Source organism: Onychomys torridus, chromosome 1 (assembly GCF_903995425.1).
Source record: "Onychomys torridus chromosome 1, mOncTor1.1, whole genome shotgun sequence".
Classification (NCBI taxonomy): Eukaryota; Metazoa; Chordata; class Mammalia; order Rodentia; family Cricetidae; genus Onychomys; species Onychomys torridus.
Genome location: NC_050443.1, coordinates 13,023,663 through 13,037,257, shown reverse-complemented (window position 1 = coordinate 13,037,257; position 13,595 = coordinate 13,023,663). Strand labels below are relative to the sequence as shown.

At 50.8% G+C, this 13,595-nt stretch overlaps 1 protein-coding gene across 2 annotated transcripts in view; it reads right to left on the bottom strand.

Moving 5' to 3' along the window:
- Positions 1-13,595, bottom strand: part of Grik5 (glutamate ionotropic receptor kainate type subunit 5) — a 59,742-nt gene that overhangs the window by 14,047 nt on the left and 32,100 nt on the right. The window contains exons 13-15 of one of the 2 annotated variants that reach the window (XM_036183826.1): positions 3,299-3,412; positions 3,009-3,118; positions 2,436-2,609 (exon numbers count right to left, since the gene is read on the bottom strand). In XM_036183826.1, coding sequence (XP_036039719.1) covers positions 2,436-2,609; positions 3,009-3,118; positions 3,299-3,412 — 398 coding nt within the window. Of the gene's footprint in view, positions 1-2,435; positions 2,610-3,008; positions 3,119-3,298; positions 3,416-13,595 lie in introns of both variants that reach the window. The other variant, XM_036183817.1, reaches the window with a different exon arrangement.

Below are 13,595 nucleotides of genomic sequence, written 5' to 3'. Positions count from 1 at the left end.
ATTTACTATAGACACCTGATCCCAAGGAGGAAATGCCTACAATTCAGATCCAGAGCCGAGGCCATTAAGGGCAAGAAAAGAGTTCAGTTAATAAACACAGAGAAATCAGAATGGTACTGTATAATGGGAAAAGAGTAAGGCATCAGGACCTTCCCTTTGGGGAGAGTTATGAGAGGACCATAGGGTAAGACTAAGAAACTGTAGTATTGTGTCTGCTCCCCAGAAAAAGTCCTTTTCCAAAGGTCAGGCATTTGGATAAGGGTCTCCATTCCTGCAGAGGCTTGAGCAAAGGTCCTGCTTGATAAACCAGTCGTTCTCCTTATCTCTAGCAAGAGGAACTTGTGGCCCTTCCAGTAACACATGACTGGTGTCTATTGTCAAGGCCAGCGCTGGCTTCCTCAACACCTGATCTCAAGCCACACCCCAGCTCACATGCCTCCTTTCCTCCTGTTTAATCCTGTGTGCAACTATAGAGTATAAAAGGTGTAGTCTCTTCAATGAAACACTGCTGGCAGCCATCCCAATTCACCCTCAGATCATGTCACCTCCACCCCCCAACCCTGTACATCCTCTTTGGACCTGAACCCCCACCAAAGCAGGTGTCCAGCAAATCTAGTTTGGGTTTCTGATGTCCAGAACTGAATGACAGTACATTTATGTCATTTTAAACCACTAAATTGGTGGTGATGTTTGTAGCAGACATAGGAATGAACACAGGGGTACTGTCTGAATTTCTGTTTTTCCAGTGCTGGGTATTAAACTCAGGGCCTTGAGGATACTAGGCAAGTGTTCTATACCGAGCTATGTTTCTAGCCCTTTCCTCAGTATGTAGCCAAGGATGGCCTTGAACGGATCCTCCTGCCTGTACCGCCCAGTGCTGAGAACACAGGTATATACCACCAGGTCCTGTGTACGCACTGATGGGGACTGAAGTCAGATCTTCACACAAGCACTTTATTGCCAACTGAGGGATGTCCCCAGCCTCTTCCAAACCTTGGTTGCTTGGTTGTTTATTGTTATTATTATTATTAGTGTGTGTGTGTGTGTGTGTGTGTGTGTGTGTATGTGTGCATGTGTGTGTGCATGTGTGATATGGATTATGTGTATAACACAGTGCAAGTGTGGAGGACAGAGGAGAATCCTGCCGTTGATTCTCTCTTTCCACCTTCCTGTGGCTTCTGGTATTGAACTCAGGTTGGCAGGCTTACACCATAAACATTTGTACCTACTGGACCATCCCTTCAGCCTTCTAGTTAAATTGGTGAGCTCTAGGTTCAATGAGAGATCCTGCCTCAAAAAAATAAAGTGGAGCACAACACAGAAGGACACTCAGTGCCAACTTCCAGCCTACACACACTCTTACACACACACGCACACACAACTGCATTAATGCATATGTGCTCACACAATACTCCACATCCACCATACACGCACACACAACTGCATTAATGCATATGTGCTCACACAATACTCCACATCCACCATACACGCACACACAACTGCATTAATGCATATGTGCCCACACAATACTCCACATCCACCATACACGCACACACAACTGCATTAATGCATATGTGCCCACACAATACTCCACATCCATCATACACGCACACACAACTGCATTAATGCATATGTGCCCACACAATACTCCACATCCATCATACACGCACACACAAGAAAACCTCACAAATATGGATACACCTGCCTATGCATGAACACACACAGGCACCCACAATAAAATAAACAAACAAACAAATAAATAATTAAAGATTAAAATAATGTGGGCCAGGCATCATGGGCTGTAGCTGGCATGAGCTTCCTGGTACACGTTTCAGGGGGAAACGAACCTTATCCAGGATAGTGGGTCCCCATGACATTTCAAGAACTCTAACTCTCTGTAATGACCAGGGCAATGCCACAGACAGCAAGAGGGACACCCCTCCTGCCGTGGCAGCAGACTGCTCACGTTTCTATACTTTTCAGCATAGACCCACTGACACCCAAGTCACGCTCCACCTGCCCGCCCAGGTGCTTAGGATGAACTTGGGCCCTTGTACATGCTAGCCGAGTACTCCCACTAAGCCGTGGCCCCAATCCTTGGCATTTTTTGGACACTTGTTAGTAGCCCATGGTGACCTTGAACCTGATATTTAAGCTCAGGCTGCTCTCAAACTCACAATTTCCCTGCCCCAGCCATCTTCAAATGCTTATAAATGTGACAGGTCTTTCCATCTTATTTTTCAGATGAGGGAGCCTGAGGCAAGGAGAGGGGACATCCATACCCAAGGCCATAGAAACAGTGGGCTACTTCGTTGGGTTCACCTCTTAATTGCAGCCATGGAAGGGAGCAGGAACTTGCCAGGGACAGTACAGCAGCCCCTATCCCCAGAGTGAAGGCCTCCCAGTCCTGACAGTGCAGACACACAGAGGCTTACCAGACTCCGCTGACACAGCGTGTGGACAGCGCCCGGGGCATGATCTCCGAGCCCTGCTGCATGAAGCCACCTACGGGGAACCAGAGGCTGTTGCCCAGCGTGTACTGGTTCTCCAGGATATGGGGGCGTGCCCGAAGGCACGGGTGCGGATTGTACCACTCATAAGGGCTCAGCCTGTGGAGAGATGGGTGGGTGGGTGAGGACGAGGTGCAGAAAAGAAGAGGGAGGAGGTGAAGCCACTGAACAGGAAGAAGAGACTGGAGGGGGCGGGAAAAGGGAGTGACGGACACAGGCAGGAAAGTGGGGAGGTGGGGGGCAGAGAGAGGTGCTAACACACCACAGAAGTAAACATTGCTGTAGAGGCAAGAGGACAGAAGCAGACAGAAAGGCAAGGAGAGAGGCCCAGTAGAGATGCACCAGAGCCCAGGTCAGATCCCCAAGGGGAAAGAGAGAAACAGACAGGAAGGCAGGTATAGGGCACCCGTAGCCCCACAATGCTCAGTGTGGGTGGCCTGTGGGCTGGGCTCCTGCCTGTGCCCACCCTCCTTCCCCAGGAGCAGGCGGCCCACTCACCTGGCAGCCAGGAACAGGACACAGCTGACAGCCAGGTAGGCGAGAAGCATGAAGAGCCACACAGCAGGGGAGAAGGGATCCAGGAAGGAGAAATAGCCAGGCTTGCGGCCCTAGGTGGAAGAAAGCCCAGTGAGCGCTGCTACCCCCGCCATAGGCTGTGTGCTCGGTTGGCCGGTGCCCTCCAGGCAACCCCAGGTCTACTCAAGCCCATCCCTAGTCCCGATGCTAGGGCACATCCCCCACCTCCCCCCCCCCCCCCCCCACCCCTGTCCCCACACAGGGAAATGTACCATGTGCACTCTGTAGAGGATGCTGATCCCCAGGGTCATGAAGGGCTTGGAGAAGTCGATGACTTTCTCCCGTTCTGCGGTGATGGTGAAGGCTGCCACAGCCAGGTCTGCCTTCTGCTGGAGGGGAGTGGGTGGGGCAGACAGAGGCGGACACAGGACAGAGGTGGGCAGTTAGAGACACCCGCGGCCACTGCTGAGACTGGCCCCAGCTCTGTCCCATCCCTCTGGCCTGCCCGCTCCTGACAATACAATGGTCAAGTCCATTGCAGCAGCCCGGCTTTTGTTTTTGTCAAGAGAGAGTCCCATTTTGCTCAGGCTAGCCTTGAACTCATTGTATAGCCAAGGCTAGCACTGAATTCTTCTTCCTCCCTTTGCCTCCTAAATGTTAGCATCACAGGCTGACAGCCTTATTATTATTGTTGTTTCTTGTTTTGTTGTTGTTGTTTTTCCAAGACAGGGTTCTCTGTGTTATCAGCATAGCTGACAGCCTTATTTTTAAAACTCACCACTCACTGCTGTCTACCCTGCATCCTCACGTCATGAGGAAGCAGGAGTCTAGTGTCCAGGCCCTGGGTCACTGGCTTGCTCTGGGACCTTGGTTTCAATAGATGGCCTTCATTATTCATACCAGAATGGGTAGAAGTGTTTTGCTTTGTTTATTTTTGGTGTGTGTGAATGTGTGTCCATATGTGCACGTGTGTGCATGTGCATGGAGGGGGATGTGTTATATGCCCATGTGAAGGCCAGAAGTCCAGACTGGGTGTCTTCCCTGACTGCTCTCCACTTGACTTTTTGAGGCAGGGTCTCTCACTGAACCTGGACCTCTGTGGTTCAGCTAGGCAGGCTGGAGAGTGACTGCAAGCCAGGAACCTTCCTGGCGCTGCTTCCCGGGCACTGCTGACATGCTGGCTTTGTAAGTGTGCCGGGGATCTGAACTCAGGCCCTCATGCCTGTGTGGAGAGTGCTTTCCCCACAGGGCCATCTCCTCAGTCCCTGGAGAGGACTTCCTCCTGATCGTCTCTATCTCCCCCACAGCTAGTTCCATTTATAGATGGGGGAAGGGAGTCTCAGAGAGGCAAAGGCAGCAGCTGGGGACCATGAAGTGGGTGTAAGCATGAGTTTTCCGCTCCAGCAGGCACTGGTGCTCTAGACAAGTGTCTGAAGGACCCACAGGACCAAGGCCCAGCTCAGCTGCAATGACCTTGGTGGAGAGGGGTGCTGGGGGACAGGCCTGAGGTGCTGAAGTATGGGACAGAGAGAAGGGTGTAGGCTGGGCTGTCCTGACCTGCAGGGAACCCCTTTCTGAGTGAATTCAGTGACCCTACAGGATCGTCTTACTTTGGGGACATTAGTCAGCTGTTAGCTGAGGACTGACAGAGAGCAGGGAAGAGCCTGCATTTCATACACGGACATGTACACACACTGCATGTGCACACACTGGCCAACAGTGACACACACTGCTTGTGTGACCACAGACACAAGGAATAGGGACACACACTGACATCTCTCAGGGGCCCAGTAAGTTCCATGTGGCATTCAACACTCACAGCTGAGAAACAGCAGGTAGGGTGGGTTCGGGGAACGTTGAGCCTTGGTTCTGCCCATCCCCCCACTACTGTATGACCTCAAGCAGGGGTGTTCATGTGTCTAGACCTTGGTTTATTGTTCTGCAAAGGGAGGTTAGGTCATTGGGACACAGTTCCTACACAGATGTACCCTTCCCTACACTTCTCCTTTTTTTTTTTTTTTCTTGGAGCTGAGGATTGAACCCAGGGCCTTGCGCTTGCTAGGCAAGCACTCTACCCCTGAGCTAAATCCCCAACCCCTTCCCTACACTTCTATTTCATCCCCTGCACTTCAGCCAGGACTGCAGTATCAGGGACTAGGGATACAAGGGGACCCCAAAACCAAATCAGTCCTAGGGGCTGAGGCTGAGAACACAAGAGGTGATGACAACCCAAGCGGAAAGGAAGAGGGCTGTAGCAGGGTACTGCCCCTAGGAAGGCTGGGACTGGGGAGACAGTTCAGGGCCCTAGAGAGTCTGTCAAGGAGGGAGGATGCAAGCCAGGACCAGAGCCCATGGTCTGATGACCCCCAAGCCAGATCATGACCCTGTGCTAGTGAGAGTTGGCCCTAAACCCAAGAGTTGAGAATGGTGACAGGTAATCCAAGGTTAGGGAAAGACGCCACAGGCCCAAAGGATAGCCATACGAATAAAAACAAGCCTGGCAGTGGGGGCCCACGCCTTTAATCCCAGCACTTGGGAAGCAGAGGCAGGCAGATCTCTGTGTGTTTGAGGCCAGCCTGGTCTACAGAGTGAGTTCCAGGACAGCCAGGGCTCCACAGAGAAACCCTGTCTCAAAGATAAAACGAAACAAAAACCAACCAAACAAAAAGAATAAAAACAAAATTTAACATCAGCAATGGAGAGATAGCTCAGCCTGTAAAGTGTTTTCCTAGACAGCTCAGGGACTGGGTTAAATCTCTGGACCCCACGTGGAAAAGCTGTACACGGTGGATTCATTTGTAACTATCTCAGAGAGGCGGAGACAGGTGGATCCCTGGGGCTCACTGGTCAGCCAGACTAGTATAACCAGTGAGTCCAGGCCAGTGAGATCCCTCTCTCAAATGAGGTGGACAACATTTCTGAGGATGACAGCCAAGGGTGTTCTGTGGCATGCACAGGCACACATACACATACATACCACCCTCCACACACCATACGTACATACACACACACACACCATACTCACACCCCCAACACTCACATACCACACACACCATTCATACACACACATACATGCACCACACCACACTCATATAACAAACACACACACACACACACACACACACACACACACACACAAATAGATAGGGTGTGGTGATGCCCAACTTTAATCCCAGCACTTGTGGTGGTGGGGCAGAGGCAGGGGGATCTCTCAAGGCAAGTCTGGTCTACACAGTGAGTTTCAGGCTAGCCAGGGATACACAGTGAGATCCCATTATAAAACAACAACAACAATAATAATAAATAACTCAAAAACAAAAGGCAGAAACAAGTGAACCTAAGGTCAGGGAAAGAGCCGATAGGCCCCCAGTGAAATACAGGGCCAAGGAGAGAGAAGGCAGATCTCAAAGACAACTCCCTTCTCAGTATGTGGAAGACACGACACAGACCCGATGATGAACCAGAGCCAAGAGACACAGTGCAGGTTCAACAAGGAACGCAGGATGAATAACGAGTAGTCTAATACAGCAGGAGACAGCTCAGCCCTGAGGCAAACCAGGGGAGGGTGTGTGTGGCTGTGTGTACAGGGATTCCTGGGGCTTAAGAGTAGACAGTGTTCATCCTCTTTCTTCTAAACTGGTCATATTTATGAATAAGAGGTGAGCTCGTGTGGTAACCGTCACAACTAAAACTAACTCAGGAATCCCCCCCCTCTCGTGTGTGTGTGTGTGTGTGTGTGTGTGTGTGTGTGTGTGTCCACAATAGTCCTTCTAGGGTGGCTCAGGACCCTAGTGCAGACGGATGGAAGCATTGGCCTTTCAGACATACCCCACGGCTCTGTGGTCCTTATGCGCACTGTTTGGGGATCCCTCCCTCCTCCCCAGAAAGCCTGTAGGGTTCCCCTTTGCTCTCTGCCCATCTCTTGTGGTTCAGCAGCCTCTTTGTAGGCCTGCCTCGGGCCCCACACCGCTGCATCTCTCCCCTCTGTTCTGCTCAGGAATCCTCCTAACTCTGTCCACTCCTCCGTGTCTGCCCTCTCCTTCACCCAAGTCTGCTTCCCAGGCAGCCACACTTGCCCCCTCGGTACCCTGCCATCTCTCACCAAGTCCACACCCACTCCCCACATATAAGCTAAAAGGATGGTCTCCTGTTCAAAAACACATCATGAGACTGGAGGGATGGCTCAGTGGTTAAGAGCATGGGCTACTCTTCCAGAGGACCAGGGTTCAATCCCCAGTACCTACATAGTGGCTTACAACTGTCTGTAACTCTAGTTCCAGGGGATCCAGTGCCCTCTGCTGACCTCTGTCGACACCAGGCATCCATGTGGTACACATACTTGCATGCAGGCAAAATACTCATACACACAAAATAAATCCTAAAAACAAACAAACACACATACCCAGTGGCTTCCCATATCACTAAGTGGCCCTTGGAGAGCTAGCCTCCCGCCTTGCCAGCACCCTTGTGTGCACGATCCTCTACCCATATTGTTTCAACCACTGTGGCCTGCTTTTTGTTCTAGAACTCTGCAGACTCATTCCCTACTGCAGGGCCTCCCCAGCTCTTCCTTACCAGCGGCACCCGAAAACAAAACTCAAGGTCAAGAAGGGAAAAGATTGGTTTCAAGAACAACTAAACTCAGTGTCGAGAAGGCAGGCCTCACTAGAGCACCCTACAGAGCCCAACTCACCTCTGCCCCAGAGTCCTCTTTTCTCACATCACCATTGCTGATCTGTAGTCTCCTAAGTGTCTGTGTAGCAACGCACTAGGTGTGGTGGCGCACGCCTTTGATCCAGAAGCTCAGGAGGCAGAGGCAGGGGGATCTCTGTGAGTGTAAGGTCACCGTGGTCTGCACATGAAGTTTTAGGCCAACCAAGGCTATACAGTAAAACCTTGTCTTTTTTTTTAAGGGTGGACTGATCCCAGCCATTCCTCCAAAGCCCCCCTGATAGCGCAGACATCCCTTGACCTCAGTAACTTAAATTACAAAGTGTGTTCACCTCTGTGCCTCTATTACTACACCACAGACCCTTCAAAGGCAGGGCCCTGTCATGTGTCCATGGCAACTGCACAGTGAGTTCAGTACAGGAGCCGATGTATCTCATGTCCCATGATCCTTTGCTGAAGCCTGGACCATCACTGCAGTCTCCTGGGTTTCCAAGTCGCCTTTTCTCCTCGGTACCACACTGGGACCCCACTACAAACACTTCCCCATGTACAATACTCTCCTACAGGGCCACCATTCTGGGGTTCCCCCAGAGGGGCGTTTGGTCCCCAGAGTGGCTCTGTGCAGAGGGACCTTCATACCCAAATGTGAAGAAGTGGAGACAGTGGACATTTTGATTTAGTTGATTCTGGGGTTTGGAACTCTGATGGGGGTTTTTCCTGTCGGCTGTTCCCACCCTCCAAAGCTGAAGTCAGCCCCAGGTCGACTCTGTGTTTGCAGAGAGCTCAGCATAGGCGTGCCGACTGACTTTGTTTTAAAGGTTTATTTTTATTTTACGTGCATGAGCATTTGCCTGAATGTATGTATGTATGTATGTATGTATGTATGTATGTATGTATGTGTGCGTGTGCACCACAGAGATCAAAAGAGAGCACTGGATCCCCTGGAGCTACAGTTACAGACAGCTATGAGTCACCATGTGGGTGCTTGGGAGCTGAACCCAGGTCCTCTGCCAAAGTAGCCAGTGCTCTGACCTCCAGCTCAAGTCCTTGAACTTCTGGGAAACATGCAGCAGCTTCACCCGCTTCTCTGCTCCAGCAATGCTCTGAATCCTGTCTCCCCGATCCCTCCCAGGTCGGGGCCTGGAGATCAGTGCCCACACATCCGTCCCCTGACTCTGATCCTAACCACCTGACAAATGGGCATCATCTCTTCTGCCTCTGATGATGGTTCCTGCTCAGGAAAGCTCACTTCTGTCTCCCAGACTGAAGGACCCCAAGCTACAACCATCACCCCTCCCCGCCCCCCGTTTAAATGCCAAAATAACACTCATTCTTCAACTACTGGCCAGCATTCCCAGTCGGCTTCTAAAGCCCTGAACATATCTCTCTTCTGCCCCTAAGGACTTACTTCAAAATTCTCCCATGAGGCTTTGCCCCACCTGCCTTTACCTGCGTGAGTCTCCCTGCTAGCTCACCCTCTACCCCCACATTGTAACCGCCAGCCAATTTTGCTCATTTATCCATCCATCTATACTAAAAATCTTTAAATAAGAAAACTAAACGGTGTGGGGAGAGGTAGGGTAATAGAGCACACGTGACATGGGGGCAGAAAGGACTGTTGGAAGTAGACACAGGGCGGGACAAAAGGATTGACCAGAAGAGACAAGAGGGTGATCGGTAAAATAAACTCTAATGAAACCCATTGTTTTGACTGATAACAAAACAACAGAAGAAATGATGGTCACCTGAATGCCCCAAAGCCCTTGTGACTGCCCCCTGATATGTCCAAACCCATGCTGTAGATGCCCACAACCCACGTTGTTTCTCCAAATGCTCCTCCAGGCTCCACCAGTAGGGGGAGCTAGAGGAAGGTTTCAAGAATGCTAAAAGAGGGAAGGCTTGCTCTGCCAGCTTCCACCCACAGGGGGCACTGGAGGAAGGCTGCAAGGTTGTGGGATGGAGGGTTTGCTCCAGCCTCCCTCCAGATCTTCCTTCCCAGGCTGCAGCAGCAGTGGCTGCCTTGCTCCTTCCCAACAACATCTGCAGAGCTGGCTTTGCCCAGAGCCAGCCTCCAGGGGGCCAAGTTGCAGCTCCTTGGAGCTTCTCACAAATAACTCCAGCTTTTCCTTTTGCTGTCAGAACTAGGGGTGTGGCCACTTTCTGCAGGGCACAGGAGAGCAAGGGTGGGCCAGAGTGACCCTCCAGCCAAGCCTGGCTCAGGCGCCTTTGCAAACCAAGCTCAGCTGGAACACGGCCCCTTGTTAACATGTTGTCCGGCTGCATTTCTGCTTGGCAGAAACGCTGAGGGCTTATGACCAAACGGCCTGAAAGCCAAGAACATTTCCTGTGTGGCTCCTGACCGGGAGGTCCCTCACTCCAGCCTTGGAAGTCTCTTATTCTCTCACTTAGCAAGTCGACGACTTGGTGAGGGTCTGACTGAGGAGGAAATGACGTACAAGTCTCCATGGAGGCTCAGCCCTCAGGGGCGCGATGATGTCCTGTGTGGCCCTCAAGGAGCCAGGGGGTCTCAAAGGACAAGTCAGCACAGAGGACATAGGTTTGCCTCCACAAGTGCCCACTGGCACCCACTACAGCTCCAAATAGCGTCTTTGCGCCCTGCCAGGTTCTGGACCTGCTGCTGCCTAGCTCAGAGCACTGACCAGCCTCACTCCAAACGCAAAGCTGCATGGGTCCTTTGGTAGACAGGCAGATGGGAGTCACACTGTCTAATGTGGTACAAGTTGCCACAAACACCCAAACACCTGGCAAATGTCAACAGCACCAAGCAAACAGGGTCCCCTCCCCCAGGGTCCAAGCCTGGGTTCTGTGGACTCTGACCTCTCAGTTACTGTCTTTTGACTCCCATAGTCTTTTTTTTTCTTTTTCTTTTTTAAGATTCATTTATTTATTATGTATACAGTGTTTTGGCTGCACATATCCCCACAGGCCAGAAGAGGGCACCAGATCTCATTACAGATGGTTGGGAGCCACCATGTGGTTGCTGGGAATTGAACTCAGGACCTATGGAAGGGCAAACAGAGCTCTTAACCTCTGAGGCATCTCTCCAGCCCCAACTCCCTCAGTCTTACAGGCAGGAGCTGTTGCCACTTGCTGGCAATGATCAATGAGCCACACACACCCCCTTGTGTGTGTGTGTGTGTGTGTGTGTGTGTGTGTGTGTGTGTGTACATGGCATGGTGCTCATGTGTGATCAGAGGACAATTTGCAGGAGTCATCTCTCTTTCTACCACCTGGATTCTAAAGACTGAACTCACCATCATCATCACCATCATCATCACCATCATCATCACCATCATCATCACCATCATCACCTCTCCCTCACTGAGCCATCTTGCTGGCCCCCCTTTACTCTTTATTCTGGGTCAGAGTTCTTGCAATCCTCTTGCCTTACTCATATGAGTGCTGGGGTTTCAGTAGCCCTGCCATTCCTGGCTAGTTAGCAAGCCTTCCTGGGGCTGAGGAGATGGTTCCGTGAGCAAAGTGTTTGCTATGGGAGCATGGGGACCGGAGCTCAGCTTCCCAGCACCCACATAAAAGCTGGGCGGAGAGGCTCATCCCCTGTAACCTCAGTACTTGGGGGAAGGGGACACATGGGTGAATTCATGGAGCTCGCTGGCCAGCCAGTCTAGCTGGGCAAGTTCAGTGAAGACTCTCAAAAAATAAGGTGAAGGACTGGAGAGATGGCTCGTTGGTTAAGAGGACCTAGGTTCAATTCCCAGCACCTACATGACAGTTCCAAAGCCCTCTTCTGACTTCCCTGGGCACCAAGCACACATATGATACACATATATAGATGTGGGCAAACATTCATACACCTAAATAAATCTCTTTTTTTTTTTTTTGGTTTTTCGAGACAGGGTTTCTCTGTGTAGCTTTGTGCCTTTCCTGGAACTCACTTGGTAGCCCAGGCTGGCCTCAAACTCGCAGAGATCCGCCTGGCTCTGCCTCCTGAGTGCTGGGATTAAAGGCGTGCGCCACCACCGCCTGGCAAATCTTTTTTTTTTTTAAATAAAATAGGATGAACAGTGATAGAAGAGGATACCAGATATTGATCTCTGGCTTCCACATAAGCTTTGCATGCTCATGAGCATGAGTGTGTGTGCACATGTGCGTGCACACACACACACATACATTGTACACATACACACTATTCCTTCTATCCAAATAACTATGATGTAGCCATGAGTGCAATCCCAGCACTTGGAAGACTGAGGGAGGAGGGTCAAGAGTTCAAGGGCCAGGGATATGGTTCAGTACATGCATGAGAAGCTAGGTTCAGTCCGCAGTATACACACACACACACACACACACACACACACACACACACACACACACCCCTCACAGAACCGCTATGATTCTAGCAAGTTAAATGGTTCTTTTTATCTCCAGACTGGTCTTGGTTGATTGATATAAAAAGGGCTACTGCTAACCCCACTAATGAAACTGCTTTCAGCTCCTTGGATGTGATCAGCCTATTGCTGTCCATGCAGCAGTCAGCACAGGACTACGGGGACCCTGGAGATCAAGTTCTACCAAGTCCATATGAGGGCAGAAAGTGGGAATATCAATGTTGCCCCAAGGCAAGGCTTCGAAGATGTGCACCCGGCTTTGGGTGGTCCTCAGAAATCAGTGTGGATGAAAAGGCATTTGCTAAGTCACTCACGTGTCTGTCAGCTGTAGCTGCACGGTTTGCCTCCAGTCAAGACACTTCATTTGGGACAGCAACTGCAATTGAGTCATCACCTGATTGCAGGCACACTAACCCACTGTCATTCCCTAGGATCCATCTGTCTTTGCATGGACCAAACAGTCAGCGGAATGGGGGTGGGCTCGGTACCCCGGCTCCTTTGCGCTGCTGATGGTGGTGCTAATCTCTGCGATTCCCCAGAGGATAAAGAACTGCTTAAGAAAAAAAAAACTGCTTCAGGGAAAGATAGAGCATTCTAAGGGACAGGTTCTTGCTATCACAGTGGCCCTGGTTCCCTGGGTTAGTGTTCAGTGCACCAACTTGGGGTTCTTCCAGCTTCCGGATATTTGAGTTTCAACCACACAGCCAGGAACTGGGAAAACACAAGGTGGGTCTGTCCCTCTTTCATCCCTTTATGGTTAGCTTCATCTGATCGTATCAGCCTCACTGCAGTCCAGCAGGCAAAGCAGGAATAATCTAAATCAAAACGTTTCACCTTTTACCAAGATGGCAGGGGGTGGCCTACGGGAACAGTGACAAGGGATGTCTGTAGTCCTTCTGAAAAGCAATTCCCCAATACACAGCAAAGCCACAAAAAGTGTCTGTCTGTCTGTCTGTCTGTCTTTAAGAGCTGGGAACAGAACCCATGGGCTCACATACCCTAGGCAACCGCTCTACCACTGAGCTACATTTCCAGCCCTCATCTAGTCTTTATTTTAAAAACAGGGTCATGCTGTGTAGCTCTGGCTGGTCTGGTACTGGCTGCATAGATCAGGCTGGCCCCAAACCCAGAGATCCATCTGTCTGCTCTGCTGGGGTTAACGGTGTGGACCACCAACGCTCTACTAACTGCTTATTCTATACAGAGCAGAGCATCCTCCTGGAAAAAAAAATAAGGGGCTGGGAATGGTGGTGCATGTCTGTACTCTCAGCATGCAGGAAGTAGAGGCAGAGGATCAAGAGTTCAAGGCCATCCTCAGCAAGTTCTAAGGCCAGCCTGGACTATGTGAGACTATACCTAAAAAAATAAATTAAAAGTCAGGTGTGGAGGCACACATCTTTAATCCCAGCACCCGGGAGGTAGAGGCAGGTGGATCTCTGTGAGTTTGAGGCCAGCCCCCTCTACAAAGTGAGTTTCAGGATAGCCAGGGCCATGTCTCAAAAAACCAAAAAAGGAAGAAATAAAAGAA